The 19,226-nt window shown below is 54.8% G+C and overlaps 2 protein-coding genes across 16 annotated transcripts in view; one reads left to right on the forward strand and one right to left on the reverse strand.

The window, feature by feature from the left end:
• The window catches only part of NDE1 (nudE neurodevelopment protein 1), a 41,512-nt gene extending 37,766 nt beyond the window's left edge, over positions 1 to 3,746 (forward strand). For 6 of the 11 annotated variants that reach the window (XM_089321611.1, XM_089321610.1, XM_002711777.6 and 3 more), the window contains 2 exons: positions 313 to 464; positions 2,583 to 3,746. In XM_089321611.1, the coding sequence (XP_089177737.1) occupies positions 313 to 464; positions 2,583 to 2,676 (246 nt within the window). In that variant the 3' untranslated portion in view covers positions 2,677 to 3,746. Of the gene's footprint in view, positions 1 to 312; positions 490 to 608; positions 706 to 2,458 lie in introns of those variants that run through there. The other 5 variants (XM_089321612.1, XM_008257793.5, XM_089321614.1 and 2 more) reach the window with 3 other exon arrangements.
• MYH11 (myosin heavy chain 11) overlaps positions 1,067 to 19,226 on the reverse strand; it is a 117,297-nt gene continuing 99,137 nt past the window's right edge. For 2 of the 5 annotated variants that reach the window (XM_089320608.1, XM_089320607.1), the window contains 11 exons: positions 18,992 to 19,204; positions 18,462 to 18,674; positions 18,166 to 18,327; positions 17,619 to 17,747; positions 17,250 to 17,338; positions 16,792 to 16,915; positions 15,413 to 15,621; positions 14,451 to 14,559; positions 14,190 to 14,362; positions 10,853 to 10,891; positions 7,029 to 7,770 (listed from right to left, as the gene is read on the reverse strand). In XM_089320608.1, the coding sequence (XP_089176734.1) occupies positions 10,861 to 10,891; positions 14,190 to 14,362; positions 14,451 to 14,559; positions 15,413 to 15,621; positions 16,792 to 16,915; positions 17,250 to 17,338; positions 17,619 to 17,747; positions 18,166 to 18,327; positions 18,462 to 18,674; positions 18,992 to 19,204 (1,452 nt within the window). In that variant the 3' untranslated portion in view covers positions 7,029 to 7,770; positions 10,853 to 10,860. 5 annotated transcript variants of the gene reach the window in all.

The following is a 19,226-nucleotide window of genomic DNA, read 5'->3' on the forward strand; positions in this document are numbered from 1 at the left end:
AGCAGGACCCTGATTACTTGAGCTGTCACCACTGCTCCCTAGAGTGTGCATTAGCAGGAAGCTGAGGAGCCAGAGTCATTTAGCGAACCCAGGTATTCCCACGCAGGATGCAGGCTTCTTTTAACCACTGCCTAGTGTCTGCCTCCCAGATACCTTACACAGGTAAGACTTGGCTGGATGCTGGATGCCTCTGGGGTTCCACTGTGGAATTCTAGTGCACAGCAGTTTGAGAATCACTGCTTTAGGTTCTTGTCCATGTAGGGACTCCCCTGAGAGAGAAGAGTGGGAGATGAAAGCATATTTTTTCCCCAGGCACTGGAGTCCAAACTTGCTTCCTGCCGAAACTTCGTGTACGATCAGTCCCCAAACCGGACGAGTGGCCCAGCCCCAGGGCGGGGGAGCAGGAGCAGAGACGGTGGCGACAGACGGTCTGGCAGCACCAGCGTGCCATTGGGTGACAAAGGGTCAGTGCCATTGATGAACCACATGGTAGGGGAGCACTTGTCTACTCCAGGGGGGAGATACTAACCCCAGCCCATAGCCCTTGTTTTCTAAGTTGTAGGATTATTTCAGCAAACCTTATCTTTTGCTTCCTTCCCTTGAGACAGAATGAGGTGGTGTCTTCTGGTCTGGGCAGACGGCCAAGGAGAAGGCAGTTTTCCTAATTCAGTTCTGCATCCGTGACTCGTGGTCACTCTGTGAAAATGTTCTGGGTGTGCTTCCTTCAGAGGGAGAATTTCTCTTAATTATAAATGTTTCTCTCTTCGTTTGTATTTATTTGAAAGGCAGAGCAGCAGAAAGAGAAAGAGAGATCTTCTGTTCACTGCTTAACTTCCCAAATAATTGCAACGCTAGGGCTGAGCCAGGCTGAAGCCAGGAGCCTGGAACTCCACCCAGATCTCCTATGTAGGTGGCAGGACCCAAGTACTTGAGCCATCACTGCTGCCTTTCAGTCACATCAGCAGGGAGCTGGATCAGTTCCAGAGGGAGGTGGGATTTGATCTCAGGCATCTGGTAGGGGATGGGAGCATCCTGAGCAGCCTAACCCAGTGTGTCGTAATGCCCCCGGCCCCTGCTTTTTTTTTTTTTTTTTTTTTTTTTTTTTTTTTCCATTGTAAATCTGTAGACCCTTTCAGGAAACTGACATTGAGTTCTAGCCAGACTAGATTCCTGAAACCCATCACCCAATTAGAAAACACAGCCATGGGCCGGCGCCGCGGCTCACTAGGCTAATCCTCCGCCTGCGGCGCCGGCACACCGGGTTCTAGTCCCGGTCGGGGCGCCGGATTCTGTCCCGGTTGCCCCTCTTCCAGGCCAGCTCTCTGCTGTGGCCAGGGAGTGCAGTGGAGGATGGCCCAAGTGCTTGGGCCCTGCACCCCATGGGAGACCAGGATAAGTACCTGGCTCCTGGCTTCAGATCAGCACGGTGCCCCGGCTACAGCGGCCATTGGAGGGTGAACCAACGGCAAAAAGGAAGATCTTTCTCTCTGTCTCTCCCTCTCTCACTGTCCACTCTGCCTGTCAAAAAAAGAAAGAAAAAGAAAACACAGCCATGGTTTCTAACAGCTTCATTTCTTTTCTTTTTTTCTTTTTTCTTTTTCTTTTTTTTTTTTTTTTTTTTTGACAGGCAGAGTTAGAGAGAGAGAGACAGAGACAGAAAGGTCTTCCTTTTTCGTTGGTTCACCCCCCCCCCCCCCAAATGGCTGCTATGGCTGGCGCGCTGCGCAGATCCGAAGCCAGGAGCCAGGTGCTTCCTCCCAGTCTCCCATGGGGTGCAGGGCCCAAGTGAGCCGTGGCGCCGGCCCATTTATTGTCTCACTTAAAGAAAACCAGGGCAGCTTTCAGATTCAGAGGATCTCTAAGACCTGCCACCCTCTCCCCGGCTCCTGAGCTACCTGGGACTGATGGGTCTGTGGCAGACATAACAGGAAATTAAGTTACATTCCATGCATGCAGTTAACTTCTGGACCTTTAGATATAGATTTTTATATTATTATTTTTAAATTTTTAATGGTTTTTAGAGATTTATTTATTTGAAAGGTTGACGGGGGGTGGGGGGGGAGAGAACTTCCATCCACTGGTTCATTCTCCAAATGGCTGCAACAACCAGGACTGGGCCAGGCCAAAGCCAGGAACCAGGAGCTCCATTCCAGTTTTCCACATGTGTAGCAGGGCCACAGGCACTTGGGCCATCTTCCACTGCTTTCCCAGGTGCATTAGCACATTAGCAGGGAGCTGGCTCAGAAGTGGAACAGCAAGTCTCAAACCGGTGCTCATATGGGCTTCAGTGTTGCAGGCAGTGGCTTGACCTGCTCCACAGCTCCAGCCCCAGTTTTCAATATTTTTAATTGACAAGTAAGAAGTGGGTGCTTTTAGTGGGCTTCCTGAGACTGCGCTTTTTGTGCGACCCAAGGGGTCCGAGAGCCAGATAGCCAGTGTCCTTTTCTTCATTTCACAGGAGAGAAAACTGAGACCCTGAGACCCTGCTCCCGACTATTGATACTCTAGAACTCTGTGGGCCCCGTGCTAGCCAGTGGGTCGCGGCTGTGCCGTCAGCTTAACTTGGTTTGCTCTGTCTGAAGGTTGGGAAAACGCCTGGAATTTGGGAAGCCGCCTTCGCATATTTCCTCACCACCGCTGCCGTCAACCCAGGGTGTAGTCAAGATGTTGCTTTAGGAAAGCCACGGAAGCTTCTGGAGCCCTGGTGTGTGTGCAGTGTCGCTGCCTTTCTCCCCCTCGTTGCAGTAGGTGTTTGGGTTCCTTAAGTTAGTTGGAGAAATGAGAGCCAGCGGTCACCATCATTCGCTTTTGTGCTTTGTGGCCTGAGCCCGCAATTGAGGCCATCGTTGTGGCCCCCGGCGTTTGTCCCTGTGAAAAGTCACCGTGGTTCCAGCGTCTGTGTCAGAGTGTGTGTCGTGAAGACATGGGAAGGGCTGTGAATGTGGTTGACGAGGCTAGCCCCTCGTTCCACGCTCACCCAGGGGTCCCGGTCAGTCTTCAGAGGTAACGGTTAATGTCTGGAGTCTCCTTCCAGCAGGGATCGTAGCCCATCTCAGGGGCTACCCCCCCACGGCCCACGCTCACCTGGTGTCTGCTTCCAGAGCCAGCTGTCCCAGTGCTTGACACACACCTCAGTCCTGTCAGGAGCAGAGAACGGAAGAGGCATGTGCCACGGTTGAAACCGTGGTCTTGTGCCTCTGGGACTTTTACACGTGCCTTTCCTGAGGTTCTTAAGTGAGTTTCAGAAATTATCAGGTAAATCCTGAGTCCGCCACCCTGGCATGGGGATGGCTTCTGTGTCCAGGCCCTGGGAGGCCTCGGAAATGCAGCCTCTAGGAACAGGACTTCCTTCAGAGCTGTCATGGGGTGACCGGAGGCCCCAGATCGCACTGAAACCCAGGATTGTGGGCAGGCGCTTCTTGGCAAACGACAGAACGTTGTAGGATTTCCAGCGCTTGCTGTGAGCTGCTGTCTCTCACTTCCCCGCACAGGTCGGAAGAACACACTAATTTCAGGAGCGTGCATGCAGCTTAACAGCCTTCGTTTTGTTACTCAGTTATTTTCTATAAGAACTGCAAAAATGTCCTTAAGTTGAAAATAGAACTTTTCAAGTGCTACTGAAATTCAGCAGAGAATTAAGCCTCAGTACTAGGGATTTTATCCTGAGACATCCTAACCCATATCGGTAAAAGATGTACTTTTATTTTTCTAAAAGAACAATAAAATCCAAAGGAAGTCACGATCAACTGGTCTGTGGTGTGGTGGATATGGCTTTGTTGTTTGGACTTCTGGGTTTGCTTGTTTGGTGGTGGGAATTTTTTATTTAATCAGTTAATTAGCTTGTTAGAAATAGGAGAGAAAGATCTTTCATCTGTTGGTTTACTCACCAAATGGCCACAATAACCAGGGTTGGGCCAGGCTGAAGCCACGAGCCAGGAGCTTCTTCCAGGTCTCCCATGTTGGTGCAGGGTTCCAAGTATTTGGGCCATCCTCCACTGCTTACCCGGCGCATTAGCAGGGAGCTGGATTGGAAGTGGAGCAGCCGAGATTCAAACTGGCACCCATATTGGATACTGGCACTGCATGAGAGGCTTAACCTTCTACACCACAGTGCTGGCCCCCAGCTTTTATTTTTTTAAAGAATTTTATTTTCAGAGGTATGTAGCAGGTAAAGTTGCTGCCTGCAGTGCTGGCATCACACATGGCCACCGGTTTGAGCTCCAGCTGCTCTACTTCCGATCCAGCTCTCTGATAATACATCTGGGAAAGCAGTGAAGGATGGCCCAAGTCCTTCAGCCCCTGCATGTGGGAAACCCAGATGAAGCTCCTGGCTTTGGCCTGGCCCAGCTCTGGCTGTTGCAGCCATTTGGGGAGTAAACCAGCAGATGGAAGATCTTTCTCTTCCTCTCTCTCTCCCTCCTTCCCTCTCTTCCTCCCTCCCTCCCACCTTCCCTCCTTGCCTCTGCCTCTCCTCTTTCTCTGTAACTCTGACTTTCAAATACATAATAAATCATTTTTAAAAAATAACCACAAAACAATTTCTTGTTCAAATCTTTAAAAAAATATTTATTTATTTGAAAGCCAGAATGACAGAGAAAGGGAGACATAAAGAGAGATCTTATATCCACTGGTTCACTCCCCAAATGTCCACAGCAGCCAGGGGTGAGCTAAGCTGAAGCCAGGACCCTGGAACCTGGAACTCCATCCGGGTCTGCTACATGGATAGCAGAGGTCCAAGCACTTGGGCCATCATCTGCTGCTTTCCCAGGAACATTAGCAGGGACGTGTATTGTATTTGGGACACTTTGCCATCATCCAGCATATATTAGCATGTTAGTATATTATTTGTTTTGTTCTCTGATTTTGTTTATTTGAGAGGCAGAGAGAGCTCGCCTCAGACTTTCTGCATAAGCTTACAACAACAGGGCTAGGTCAGGGCTATAGCAAGGAGCTGGTGACTCAATCCAGGCCTGCCAGGTCTGCATTGGTGGGGAGCTGGAGTCAGGAGCGAGAGCCAGTCCACTGTGGGATGCAGATGTCTTAACCCCCAGACAAAATGCCCACTCCTCAGTTGAGTCCTCTCCATTTCTGTATTTCCTCTCAACTTTTATCCTACAGAGTTGCTCTCTAGAACACAATGGCTTTGAGTAGAAGTTTTGCCCGGCGTATGTGTCTGGACATTCCACACTGAGGAGGGAATGGGCCCACAGCGTGTATAGTCCCCACACTCTAAGGAGTTTTTTATATATTCAAGGATTTCAAAAAATAAAAATAAATTAAGGTGAGAATGTGACCTATATCCTTCAAAGGCTAAAATGTTTACCATCTGGCCTTTATAGAGTTTGTAGACCCCTACTGGATATAGATTTGGGATTTAACTTAAAAAAATCGTGGCAGTCTTGTATTTTTTTCATTTTACAGGTTAATAATGCTTTAGGCAAAATGCTTGGGACCAGGCTTTTCAGATTTTTTTCTTTTTTTTTTCTTTTTTTTTTTTTTTTAAGATTTACTTATCTTTATTTGAACGGCAAAGTTAGATCTACAGATCTGCTGTTTGCTCGTTCATGCTCCAGATGGCCACAATGGCTAGGGCTGGGCCAGGCCAAAGCCAGAAGTTTCTTCCAGGTCTCCCATGTGGGTGGCAGGGGCCCAGCTGCTTGGACCATCTTCTGCTGCTTTCTCAGGTGCATTAACAGGGAGCTTGGTTGGAAGTGGAGCAGCCGGGACTCGAACCAGCATCCATATGGGATGGCAGTGTCACAGGTGGTGGCTTAACCTGCTGTGCCACAATGCTGACCCCATGAAGGTAATTTTTTAAAGTTTTATTTATTTTCATTTTATTTGAAAGGCAGAGAAAAAGATCTTCTATTTGCTGGTTTATTCCCCAAATGTCAGCAATAGCTGGGGCTGGGCCAGACCAAAGCCAGGAGCTGGAACCACAATCCAGATTGTCCTTGTAGGTGTCAGGGACCCAAGTCCTTGAGCTGCTGTCTCCTAGGGTGCACATTAGCAGGTAGCTGGGTCTGAAGCAGATGCCCAGACTCAAACAAGGCACTCTGACGTAGGATGCAGGCTTCCCAGGTGGCATCCTAACTGCTGTGCCAAAGCCCACTCCCTGAAAGTAATTTTTTTGATTATTTATTTACTTGAAAGGCAGTGTGACACAGAGAGCTTCTGTCTCCTAACTTACTTCCAAAATGCAACAGCTATGTCTGGGCTAAGCCAAAGCCAGGAGCCTAGAACTCCATGCAGGTCTCCTACATGAATGGTATAGGTCCAACTACTAGCCATCTTCTGCTTCCATGGCACATTGGCAAGAAGCTGGATTAGAAGCAGAGCAACTGGGACTTGAACCGGGCACTCTGATGTGGGTGTGGGTGTCGGTGTCTCAAACAGCAGCCTAACCCACTGTGCCACAAAACCCACCGCCTGATGGTAACTTCATATGGTATTCTCAGTGCACATGTATGTGCAACCTCTCACATGAGGTCAGTGTAGAATTTCCCACTTGTAGCATCATGTCATGTCTATACTCAAAAAGCTTTGAAATTTTGGAACATTTTGAATATAAGATTTTTGTACTAAGGATTACACATTCTCTAAGGGTACTTCAAAATATGGGAACATGGAATTTTGGCACAGAAAATGAAATCCAGAGAGCTTTTTAATATACATTTCCCATGAATGTTTTGAAGCCCCCTCATATTGTATACGTTTTAGTTTTCATGGATAAAGCAGATTTCCCTGGTCATGTTTTAGGGTAGGGGACAGTGCTGTGCCAGCCACAGATCTTACTCCCCAGTCTCTGAGCTGCCCACGTCCTGCACGCAGACGCCCCCTCAGATGGCCTCACTCCTCATCTCTGCTCCTCCTTTGCCGGCTGTGAAATCGTAGGTGACTGATCTCACGCCCCGAGTCCTCCGTGTCCCCATTTAGAAGATAACGATGGCTGTTGTGAGGATTAAACTAGGACCCAGCTCTCCCTGCTTCCCTCTGCTCCGTGGAAGACAAGAGAAGAGGCGAGCACATTCTAGTGACGTATGACCTTTTATTAGTGAAGGTGTCCGGAAGTACAATTGGGTGCACATAAGACAGTGGACCGTCCCTGTTCTCATCCATGGAACAGTGTCTCCTTTTTTACTTCTTGTGACTACAGAAGGCACTTGGGCGGGGTGAACTGTGCATGTCTGAGGTGTGGTAGCCAGGAGAGGGAGAAGGGATTCTCAAACCAGGGCCTTACTCAGGGGCTTGGAAGGGCACAGAGGTTAGGGAATGAACTGGGAGTGGGAGTGGGGCAGCGGCACCCATCGTGGTGAACTTCACCCCATGTCATGTAAACGAAGTTACCAGTGACCGGTTACTGTGGCTGTATCTTCCCAAAAAAACTTAACATCTCTGCCTGATCGGTAGAGCAGGAGGGTGTTTTTGTTCCTGTTGGGCTTTTTCCTCTGCCACATCATAAAAACTTGGAATTCTGTACCCTGACTCAGGGCAGTGGTTTTTATGTTCTGGGGTTGTCCGTGATGTTTGAAACTTGAAGACAGGGTTGGACGATGCTAAGTAGGGTTTGCTGGGTTGGGTTTGGTTGATCTGTTCTTTGGTGGGATCTTCTGCTGTGGTGCAAAACTCGAAGTCGTTCATTCACTGGATTTGGTTCCATTGAAGTCTGCGTCGCGAGCGTCCACTTCCTCCTCAGAGCCATCTGCGTTTTCAATAACTCTACGCCCTCCAGACCTTCTGGTAGGAACGAACGAGGTCTCGTTTCCTCGCCTGTGGGGTTTAATAAGAAAGCACGTATTTCTTTAGTAAAGAAGCATCTGTGGAGTTGCAACGGCTTTGTATTGGGGCAGTGGGGGCAGACAACATGGACACCCTAGGCACAAATGAGACGCAGACATGGGCTGGCATCAACAAATCCTGGCGGTCTTAGGGTTGGGTCTGGTTGGTTACATCTCAGCTGCAATGGGGGCAGAGCAGGGATTTTTCAGAACAATATTGCTTTAAAAAAAAATGCCTAGCTTGGTCCTTGGATGACCCACGGGGTCTACTGCAGTCTTTGGTTTAGGAGAAAGACCCCAGTGGGGCAGGAAGGAGAGAGAACATAGTGTGTTCTCCAAATGTTCTCACCTCCCCATCCAGAAGGAAAAAAGGGGAGGGGTTTAGGGTTTCCAGTGGGAAGGAGGTGAAAATGGATGCCCAGGACAGCTTTGACACAGAAACGGGCTCCCTGGTGAAAGGGTGAGACAGCGCCTTCTGCTGGTATGGGGGCTTCCTGGGCCGGGTCTTCCCCCTCCCTGCCTCATGCATGTTTTTTGATCCCCATGTGTGGCATGAAATAAATGTACAAGGCTTGCTTGTGAGGAAAGTCAATAACGCGTGTTGATCCAATGTGGATTTTGGCCCCAGCAGGCAGGGCACGCCTCACTTCTCTGGTGCTGCCATGTACTCTTTACAGTTATCACTGGGGGTGGCCCTGATGGCACAGGAAGGGCAGGTCTTGGGTGCGAGAGAAGGGCGGGCAGAAGGACAAGGAGCCACCTGCAGTTGGCCTCCAGTGTCTGGAGGAAGCGCTTCTCTGTACTGTGACAAATCATCAGGTTGGCCCTGGAAGACCTGAGTCAGAGCACAGGTCTTCAGGGGACACCTGAGAAGAATTTGCAGACTTTTGGTAGTAAAATCGGCCGGCTCACCCTACAGAGACTGGAGGGATCCATGAGTGCGAGCCCGCCCCAGTTTCCCAGTCTTTAATCAAAAGGAACAACTCAGGTGAGACGGGAGGCAGCATTGAGGCCCAGAGGTTCAGGATCGCTGGGAAGGGGAATCCAACCTGAGCCTTTTGAGGCTCAGAGGATGGGACTTCCCAACAAGCAGGGATCAGAAGTACTCAGGGTCGCTGACGCCTCCCAGGCCAGCTTCCTCTCCCTTAGAACTGACTCTTCATTCCTCTCCGTGTAGAAGAGGCCTCCCCGTGGTGTCTTCTCCCTCGTATCGCTGTATTGTCCAGGTACCAGGGTCACAGAGGAGGCCCCAGAGTATCCGCAGCCACTGTGGCTGTCACCATGGGTCCCTGACCAGCCTTCCGTGGAACAGGATGACCTGGGGTCAAGGGGTGGCCTCTAAGCTCCACTTGGAGGCGCCACTCTCCTTGCCTCCTGGAGGAATCTGCATTTGCCAACCGGCAGATAAATGTGCTCCTGTATGTAGATCAAGCCCTGGGCCATTTGTAAGAGCCCTGCCAGACAGTCTGTTCCGACCCAGGCACCGTTCTTGAAGGAACTGGTTTCAAAATCCTGACCTAGACAGAGGTTGATACCAACCATATCTGTACAGGAAGAAAAGGAACCTTGCTAAAGATCTTAAAGAGTCTGACCCTGGGGAGTTTGGATTCTTCTCATGAGCTCCAAGGACTAATCCAAGCCACTGTGGGCAGACCAGAGCCAGCGCGCGGGCGGAAGCCCCTGCTGCTGTGCCGTTGCCCCGGGGAGCAGCTTCTAGAGATCAGCAGGGAGAGGCTGCAGGCGTCCTGCATGCTCACCTGCTCCCCTGCGAAAGCCCCTGCCAAGACCTCACCCAGCTTCAGGTATTCGGGTAGCGGCAGCGAAGCCGAGGTTCACCAAAAGAGCAGGCAGACTCGAGCCAGGGCTTGTCTGGCCTCTTAGCGGGGGTGAGAGAGAACGGTCAGGCCCCCTCGTACGGAAAGGTTGCCGAAGTCCCAGGAGGCCTCTTCGCTTTCTTGGGAAGGGCCCTGTGTATTTCCTCAAGTCTTGGCTGTCCACTCCCCGGTCCTTGAACGCGCACATGCCCTTGAGGCCTCCGGAAAAGGCCCCTGGCAGGACCACGCGTGGCTCTGCAGTGGCCACTTTCCACCCCCATGCACCAGAAACGCAGTTAGCAGCCAGCCCGTGCTCAAGCCACGTGCAGCCCTGGCATGGGTGAGACACGGCGCTGACAGCACACGCCCTTCGCAGCCAAGTCTGTGGAAGCTCCGTCGTGCAAAGACGAGCGGCTGCGCTGCGGCCGCCGTGAACCTGTGCTTGGTTATCTCCGATTTGTGACCCAGACCAGCTAGATGGTAGCCAAGTGCACTCTCGAGGAGTGAACCAGCCCGTGGGATGGTGGTGGTCACACAGAGGGGAGGGGAGGGCAGCTCTGCCTGCCGCACCTCCTCACAGTGCAGAGTGGCCCTCAGCACACAGGTAAGAGAACTCTCAGCCCCTAACACACAGCCTCTCAGCTGTCATCAAACACGCAGTGATGAGGCTGCGTGGCAGGTGCACGCGTGGCATCTCCCATAGCACCGCCGGAAGGAGGGAAGGGAACCGGGTCAGGAGCTGGGGTCTACTCGAGTTGGTCTTTTTTTTTTTGACAGGCAGAGTGGACAGTGAGAGAGAGAGAGAAAGGTCTTCCTTTTGCTGTTGGTTCACCCTCCAATGGCCGCCACGGCTGGCGCGCTGTGGCTGGCGCACTGCACTGATCTGAAGGCAGGAGCCAGGTACTTCTGGTCTCCCATGGGGTGCAGGGCCCAAGCACTTGGGCCATCCTCCACTGCACTCCCGGGCCACAGCAGAGAGCTGGACTGGAAGAGGGGCAACCGGGACAGAATCCGGCGCCCCGACCGGGACTAGAACCCGGTGTGCTGGCGCCACAAGGTGGAGGATTAGCCTAGTGAGCCGTGGCGCCGGCCTCCTGGTTTTTCATATGAGAGCGTTTGGAACTAAGACATCCAAGCCTTCCAATTTCGTAGGAATCTCACGGGAATTTGCGGGGGGCGTGGGGGGTGGAGGGCGCTGGGCAGAAAGGAAACGGGGACTGAGCATGACACACAGGAGTGGCGAAGCCGGAGGCATGATACCTGCTGAGTCACTGCGAAGTTTCCTGTGGGGGGGGCCCTCTGAAACAGAGAGAGAGAGGCCCCGGTGGTTACGCGGGAAGGAGCCCGGTCAAGTACCTTTTTAATCCTTTAAAGGCAATAATTGCTTCAATTAAGTCGTTAAAGGCACTTTTCAGTGCTCTCAGAAGCTGACACCCTCAAGGACCAGCAGGGTCATAAATGGCAGAGAAAACTTCTGTCCTCCTGTGAAGGACTTTGTACGAATCCCAGCATCGCACACCTGTTCTGGAAGGTACAGGCCTTGGAGGAAGCCGAGTCTACAAGCTCAGTGCTGGAACAGAAGCAGAGGCGCCCCAGGCAGGGACCCCCACAGCCACATCGCACGTGATGACTGGGATGGGGGAGCCTTCGTGGCTTTTCTCGGGGCTGACCAGTGATGTGGCAGACGCCAGGGATGCGGGTCAGGCCCAGAAGGGCTGCATTGAGATTGATGCAGCCCAGAAAACCACGTGGGACCAACTGGGCCGTTCCTTGGTCAGTGAGGTTGGGTTTGCCGGCCTTGTGCAACACTGCGGGAGCCAAATGTGCTTCTGCTCATCTGGGAGCGGCAGAAGAGGGCTGACATGCGGTCAGCCTGTGCAGGGGTAGGGTGGGGTGTGTGTGTGCATGTGCACACACCAGCCTGTGCTGCCTAGAGAGGGCCAGGTGCCTGGGGCAGCACCCCCGGGGCATGCCCAGCGTGGAATAAAGGAATCACTGGGCCTGAGAAAAAGGGAGCAGAGAGCTGCAGTAGCTGGGACCCCAGTCCTCTGCCCAGCCTCACAGCTGGGGCATGCTGTCCGGTCCCAGCAGGGCACATTTGAGGGTCTCTAGTGACCTCTCAACCTCAGGACTGGTTGGGTGGGTTTGGTTTCCATTCCACCAAGGGGGGACCCACAGGTCCCTTACCTTGCAGGGATCTGGGTATCCTCCAAGCCTGGGTACCCTGAACCAGCCACCATCTTCCCCCTTCTCAGAGGGCTTTGGGCTTGGTGCATACAGTGGCTCCCAGAGAGTGGATTGGAGACGCCAGTGACTGACACAGCTGCTGAGTAACTGAACTGCACACTGAGGAAGGCGTGCCCTCAGCAACTCGTCGGAGAGTCTGTGTGGTGCTCATATCTGCCGTCACTTCTTCCCTTTTAAACTAAGTAGGCCTTCCTGCCATCGGCACCAGTTTGTGATCACAGTGACTAGAACCCAACGCACCGTACTGAATTTCATTCTGACCTGTTAATGCAGGTGATCTGGTTTAGAGGTTCAGGAGTTGTAATAAGTTTTATTTGCAAATAAATACAGGTGTGATTAAAATTAATTTCAAAGAAAAGACCCCATGAGCTAAGAGGCTGATGCAGACGACAGGGGTGGCGTGAGAATTACTGAGGGTGGAGAAATGTCCCCTAGGACTCAATGTTGCAGAGTTTCCACGAGCCCAGCACTGGCCCGGACACTGGGGATGAGTAGACAGAGATGGGACTTGCAGGATGAGATACATTCCGGAGTTGAGTAAGGGAAGTAAGTACCAGGCAACGTGTCAGTGAAAAAATAAAGAGGTGGGGTTGGAGATCTCACAGAGGGTGACTGTGGAGTAAGGATCTGAAGGAAAAGAGTGTAGGCACCAGCTCTGCAGAGCCTGGGGGGAAGCCTTCCTGGCAGAGGGAGCAGCCGGTGCAAAGGCCCAGTGTGTGACGAGGTCAAAGGGTAAGTTAGGGGCAGCAGACGGCAGTCATAGAGGGCCTGGCCACACCAACCCTGATAAAGGCTTTGGCTCTGAATGAGGCAGAAGCCATCCCAGCTTCTGAGTGAGAGGAACAACAGGTTCTCTCTGCTGTGTTGAGCACTGGCTAGCGGGGGGCCCATCCTAGAAGCAGGGAGCCAAGAAAGTTGTCTTGATGAGGAGCACGGCTGGCTTGGACGAGGGTGGCAAGTATTCTTAAGGTAAAGGTGACCAGGTTTTCTAACAGCTGAGATGTGGAGTGTAAGGGGGCAAAAAGAATGACCACAAGGTTTGTGGTCTGAGTTGATGGCAACTCCATGCTTCCAGGGGCTGAGCTGGGGGAGGAGTGTGAGAAGAGAGGTTTGAGGGTAAAGGGGTTTGATCGGGGCTCAGGGTGGGGCACGTGAGATGTGAGCCACCTGCCCATGTCTGAGCAGGACGGTCAAGCAGATGTGGAATTCCAGAAGTTTGGGCCATAGGTATAAGCCAGGGAGTGGTTGGGCAGAGAGGGACTTTTAAAGCTCCAAGACTGGTCGAGATCCCCCAGGGAGTGAGAGATGAAAAGAGGACATTGACGGGCTGGGGAACCAGCAGAGGTGGTGATAGGAGGACATGCAGATGAGGGCAAGGACTGGGAAGCCCAGGGAAGAAAGCTCATGGAGCATGGGGAGGGAGACACAAAAGACATTGTGCAAAGGACGCTGAGGATTTTGGGAGGATGGGCTTGAGCCAGAGGAGGGTGGGTGTGGTGGAGACATTGACTGTGGCCAGGACGGGAGAAAAAAATGGGTACAGGTGGAGGGAGGTGGGCAGTGGGGTGGGGGTGGGGGTGGGGTGGGGGCAGTGTACATGCCCTGACAGCGCCTTTCAGGTAAACAGGAAGTGGGGCATGGACTGAGGGAGGAGTGTGGTGGAGGCTTGCGGAGCTGCAGACCTAGCGCTCAGAGTGGGCAGCGAGGCCTGGGTGAGCGCTGTCTAGCTTCTGAGTGACGAGGAGCCGTGACTGACGACGGTGGCACGTTTGGGCTGTGCTTTAACTGCATGAGTACAGCCAAGCAAGAGGCAGACCGGGGGCCAGGGGAGGACCTGAAGCTGGGTCAGTCAGAGCGAGGACCCCGGGGAGACAGAGGTAAAGGCAGAATGCCCGGTGGAGGCTCAGAGGTTCTGCTTGTGCCTGAGGAAGTGGACGAGCCTTCCAAATCTCCCCAGAGAACATGGCGTGGTGTGGGGACAACTAAAACCTCCAGGCAGTGGAGGGGAGTCGCCGCCCCCCACTTCAGGCCCCCGGCTGGGAGGGGAGAGGAGGAAAGACAGCCCACAGTGTCAGCGGCGCTGAGGCGGAGAAACCCAGAGCAGGGCACGAAGGGACAGAGAAGGTTTGGGAAGGAAAATAAGGGGAGAGGGGGCCTCTGCAGTTGTCAGCGATGCAACAGAGGGAGGGGGGACATCGCTCTCTTCTCCTCAGCGGGGCTGGCCGGGAAGTTGTGAGAGCAACAGGACACATCCCAGCCGGCCGCCCTGCTGGGCCACCCTAGTGCTTGCCGCACACCCTGGGGCAGGGAGCAGTCACAGGCGGCCGCCTGGCCCGGCGCGGACTCTCACCTGAGCTTGCTCTTGAGCGCGTTCACCTCGCGGCCCATGGCCTCGTTGCTCTCCGTGGCCTCGTCCAGCTCCCGCTGCAGCTTCCTGCGGTTGGCGTTGATGCGCTGCGACTCCTCCTCGGCCTCCTCCAGCTGCCTCTTGAGCTGCTTGACCTTGGCGTTTCCTTTCTCTGCCTGTCAAGGAGAGGGCGGTGGGTGCGGGGGTGCGGGGGTGCGGGGCCCGGGAGCTGGGGTCCTGGGGCAGGCCGGGGGCTGGGGCTACCTGCTCCTTGTACTGCTCAGCCATCTTGCGCTCGTCTTCCACCTGCAGCAGCATCTCCTTCAGCTTCTTGTCCCTCTGCTTCAGCGCCTTGGCGGCCGCCTGCTTCTCTCTACAGGGAGGGAAGCCAGAGGTGGGTTCAGACACAGCTGGCTGCCCTGACAGTGTGTCAGCCGGACATGCATCCCGCCCCCGAAGCCCCTGGTCGGCAAGGAAGGGTCAGGTGGGAGAGGGGGAACCCTGACAGCAGCGCTAAGTCAAAGCTGGACACAGGTTGGGCGCTTCCATTTCTGTGTCCAGACGCTGTTCTGGGGAAACAGCAAATCCATTAATCCATTTGTGCTTCTGTAAGGGTGGGGTGTCAGGAGCAGTTGATGGTTAAAGTGCTGGATTTCTTGAGGTGTGGAGCATGTCCTCAGCTGGACGCTGGTGACCATTTCACACGTGAAAGCCACTGAAGTGGCCGCTTTTGAGGGGTGAACTGCAGGGTGTGTGAGTTATTAGTTGAGTTGCTACTAAGGAAGAATCTAATGGACCCGATGCCTCGGCGGACCCCTAACTTTTTGAAAGTATTTATATATTTGAAAGGCAGAGTTACAGAGAGATCTTCCTTCCGCTGGTTCTCTCCCCAGATGGACGCAGGGGCCCAGGCACATGGGCCATCATCTGCTGCCTTCCCAGGCACACTAGCAGGGAGCTGGATCGGCGGTCGAGCAGCGGGGACTAGAACTGCCATTCATGTGGGATGCTGGCATTGTAGGCAGGGGCTTATCCCGTTGTGCCACAGCTCTGACCTGGACCCCTACTTGGCCGTTTTCACTCACTTCCCACAACCCCTGCAGTGTGGGCACCACCGAGCCAGCTCCTCAGTTCAGAGCGGATGCTCAGAGGCTCCCCAACCCCCTTCCCATGCCCCTCCAGTCACCTGCAAGCAAGCTGGGGATGGAACTCCAGGTCCCCCATACCTGGCCTCCTGCTCAACCTGCTCCTCCAGCTGCGCAATCTTGGCCTCCAGCGCCGCGATAGTGGACTTGAACTTGGACTTGACTGCCCCCTCCATCTCCTGCAGCTTGCTCTTGAGCTCCTTGTTCTGCCGCTCGAGCTGCTGCCGTGCGCTCTCATTCTTCTGGGCTGTGCTGCGCTCTGTGGCCAGCTCGTTGCTGAGCTGCTCGGCCTGGGGTGGAGGGTGACAGGTCATGGGGTAGAAGGCAAGGAAGCCAGGGCGGTGCCCGAGACACAAACCTTGCTGTCTCCAGCCGTGGTCGACTTCTGCACGAGGCCCTGGGGCCCAGGCACCCAGCCAGTCAACTCCAGATCAGCCCCAGACTCAACTCCTGAGCCGTCCTTCCCAGAAGCACCCCAAGCCAAGTGAGGGCCTGTCCTTGTCTGCTATATGCTATCCGTATACTGGGGCCCAGTCCCATGTCTTTTCTTTTTCTTTTTTTTTTTTTTTTTTTTGGACAGAGTGGACAGTGAGAGACAGAAAGAAAGGTCTTCCTTTGCCACTGGTTTACCCTCCAATGGCTGCCACGGCCGGCGCACCACGCTGTTCCGATGGCAGGAGCCAGGTGCTTCTCCTGGTCTCCCATGGGGTGCAGGGCCCAAGCACTTGGGCCATCCTCCACTGCACACCCCGGCCACAGCAGAGCTGGCCTGGAAGAGGGGCAACCGGGACAGAATCCGGCACCCCGACCGGGACTAGAACCCGGTGTGCTGGCGCCACAAGGCGGAGGATTAGCCTATTGAGCCACGCCGCCGGCCCCATGTCTGTCTTCTACACAGACTGTGAGGGGCTTTGGGTCACATCCTGGGCCCCAGTGCTCATCAGAAAGTAGATGCATTTTCACTCTAACACTGCTCAGGACGTGCCACCCAGTGGAGGGAGCCACACACGCACTGGCCACAACAGACCCTGCAGCGTGGCTCTCCATGTTCCAAAGGCAGCAGGCAGGTCCCAGCCTGGTGACACCCACCAGAAGAGGAGACCAAAGTCCCTACACTCAGGTCTTCCAGTGTCCTCCTTTGCCACTCAGGGCGTGCACACAGCAGGCCTGTGATGCTTGTCACAGAACCAGTGCTGGACCTCAGAACTATTTACAAGAGACATGCAGAGCGACATGACACTCTGACACCAGTGGCCTTGCCCGCCCTGCTATGGCCGTCTTGTGCTCTGAGGGCAGTGGCCCAATGTCTGACAACAGAGCCCTGCCCAGGGCAGAGGACAGCCATGGATGGCTCAGTGCGGGTGGGAAGCACCCAAGGGCCCAAATAGGCCTGCTTCCTGGAGCCTTCCGCCACTGGCTCGCCCGGCCGGGAACAGACCCGGGGCTGGGCGCGCACCCACCTGCTGCGTAGCCTTGCGGACGCGGTCGCTCATTGCCTCCATGTTGCCCTGTTCCTCCTCCAGCTCCTCCTCCAGCTGTGCGATCCGGGCCTCCAGGCGGCGCTTCTCATCCTGCAGCGCGTTCCTGAGGGCGACGTACCCGTGTTGGGGGGCTCTACCCTCCCCCAGATCCCCTCATTGTGTAACTGAGGCTTGGGAAAGAGTTAGAGGCCCCAGACCCACACCCTGGGCCTGTGTCAGCACAGCCAGGATGGCATAGGGACAGCTCTCCTCCATGACCCTTCCCAGCAACCCCTTATCCGCACCTCACTACTCCCTCAGGATGAATGCAACTCGCCACGCACCCAAATAAAGTCCTGAAAGCCCGGAGGGTAAAACCTCTCGTCCCATGGATCTGGCCCCCTCACAGGCCCAGACCATGCGCTCATGGCCTCCCCTTTCCTCAGGCAGCTCCATACCTTCCGGACAAGCTGCTGGCCAGCTCCTCGGCCAGCTCCTCCTTCTCCAGGTCTGCCTGTTTGCGAGCCCTCTCTGCCGCGGCCAGATCCTGGAGGCGGGAGGGGAGCTGCTGTCTGCCCTGGAGAAGGCCGAGTCCCGGCCCAGAGCCCACCCTGCTCCTGGCCCCAGGCCCCTGCGGTGTCTAGGGTGACGTTTTACATGAACACCGCTCCTCTGAGCTTGGGGGACACCCCACACACATGTAAAAGCTCCTGTCTTCCCATGTTTAAATGAATCTGGGCTGTGGAACAAGGGACAGATTGTGGGGACCCAGGGCTGCTACCCCAAGGTCCTCGTGCGAGGCTCTCATGGCCAAAAGAAGGCTTCACCTCTTGTAGCTGCATGAGGTCTGCCTCCAGACTCTTGGCTTTCTTCTCGTTCTCCTTGGCTGTGGCAAAGATCTCGTCTCTGGAGGCACGGGCATCTTCCAGTTCTCTCTGGAAGTCCTTCATCTGAGCCTGCATGACGTGACAGGGAGAGCAAACTAAGAAGCCCTTAATCACCCAGGTTCCGCCACCCAGCTCATCTCTGCCTGCCAGCCCCACTTAACCACACGGGCTCTGCCCTGGGCCCCAGGTGGACGTGTGGCTGTTTGGAACACCCCACACACACACACCGTGCTGGCTGGGCTCAGCAGACCTAAGCCACTGAGACTCTGATGTAGTCTGAGGGGAGGGGCCGAGTTCCTGATGACTGCTCCCTCCACGCAGAGCGGGGAAAGCAGCCACCGGAGACTAAATGGAAAACTGAACTGGCGCCGACAGCCTCTGCTGTTAACCTCTGAGGCAGGGGACTAGGGCGGGGGCGGGGGCAGGGGGAAGGGTGGGGAGCTGCCCTCTCCCTCCACCTGCGCCCTGACCTCGAGGCATCACCCACCTGCAGTTTTCGAAGCTGCTTGATGGCTTCCTCCCGCCCTTTGATGGCGGAGTCCGCCTGAAGCTCCAGGTCTTTCAGGTCCCCCTCCAGCTTCTTCTTGGCTGCCGCGGCCAGGGCCCGCTGCTTGCGCTCGTCTTCCAGTTCCGTCTCGTACTCATGCAGCTGAGCGAGAAGCAGAGACAGCGTGCTGCCCGGCTGCCTCCCCTCCCCGGCTCCCCGGCACAGCAGGCGATCCCACCCTGGCACAGCCACCCGCTGGGCGGCCTTCTCCTCCTGCCTTCCCCTAGGGGACGCACCTGCCTCTGCAGCTGCCTCCTCTTCTCCTCGTTCTGCTCATCCCGGGCCTGGAGATCCCGCTCGAACTGGACTTTGAGGGCCTGCATGTTGACCTCCAGCCGCAGCTTGGCGTCCTCGGTGGCCTGCAGCTCGTCCTCTAGCTCTTCCAGCTGCGTCTTCATCTCCTCCATCTGTGTCTCCAGGGCCCGCTTGGACTTCTCCAGCTCATGGACCTGGAGGCAGAGCGGCCCCTCTGACCTGAGGTTGCACTCCATGAAGATGGCCCAGAAACCCACCCGGGGAGGCAGCGCGTTAGGCTGCAGAGCCAGCTCCAGCCCCCCCTCAAGGAGCAGGAGCAAGAACAGGGACAGCCCCTGAGAGTGCAGACCCCACCTGCCCATACCAGCCTGAGGGCCCGCCCTCCATTCCTGACGAGCACCCGAGACTAAAGAAGCCCAGAGCCCGCCCCCGCCCCCACAGGCTGGTAAACCCTAGAGAGAGCCGGGTGGGGGAAATTGGGGATGGGCAGGGATGGTCACCGGCCACTCACGTTCTTGCCCACGTCGTCCTTGGAGCTGACGAGGTCTTCCATCTCGGCCTTGAGCATTTTGTTGGTTCTCTCGAGCTCCTCTTTGGCCTCCAAGGCCTCCTCGAGGGCCCGAGCCAGGGACAAGGCCTTGGTTTCCTTTTCCCTGGCTTCAGCCTCGGCTCGGTCCCTTTCATCCGCATACTTGGAAGAGATGTTCTTTTCCTCGGCTAACAACTAGAACACAACAGAAGACTCA

Source organism: Oryctolagus cuniculus, chromosome 19 (assembly GCF_051225735.1).
Source record: "Oryctolagus cuniculus isolate XC-2025 breed Fujian yellow rabbit chromosome 19, ASM5122573v1, whole genome shotgun sequence".
Lineage (NCBI taxonomy): Eukaryota > Metazoa > Chordata > Mammalia > Lagomorpha > Leporidae > Oryctolagus > Oryctolagus cuniculus.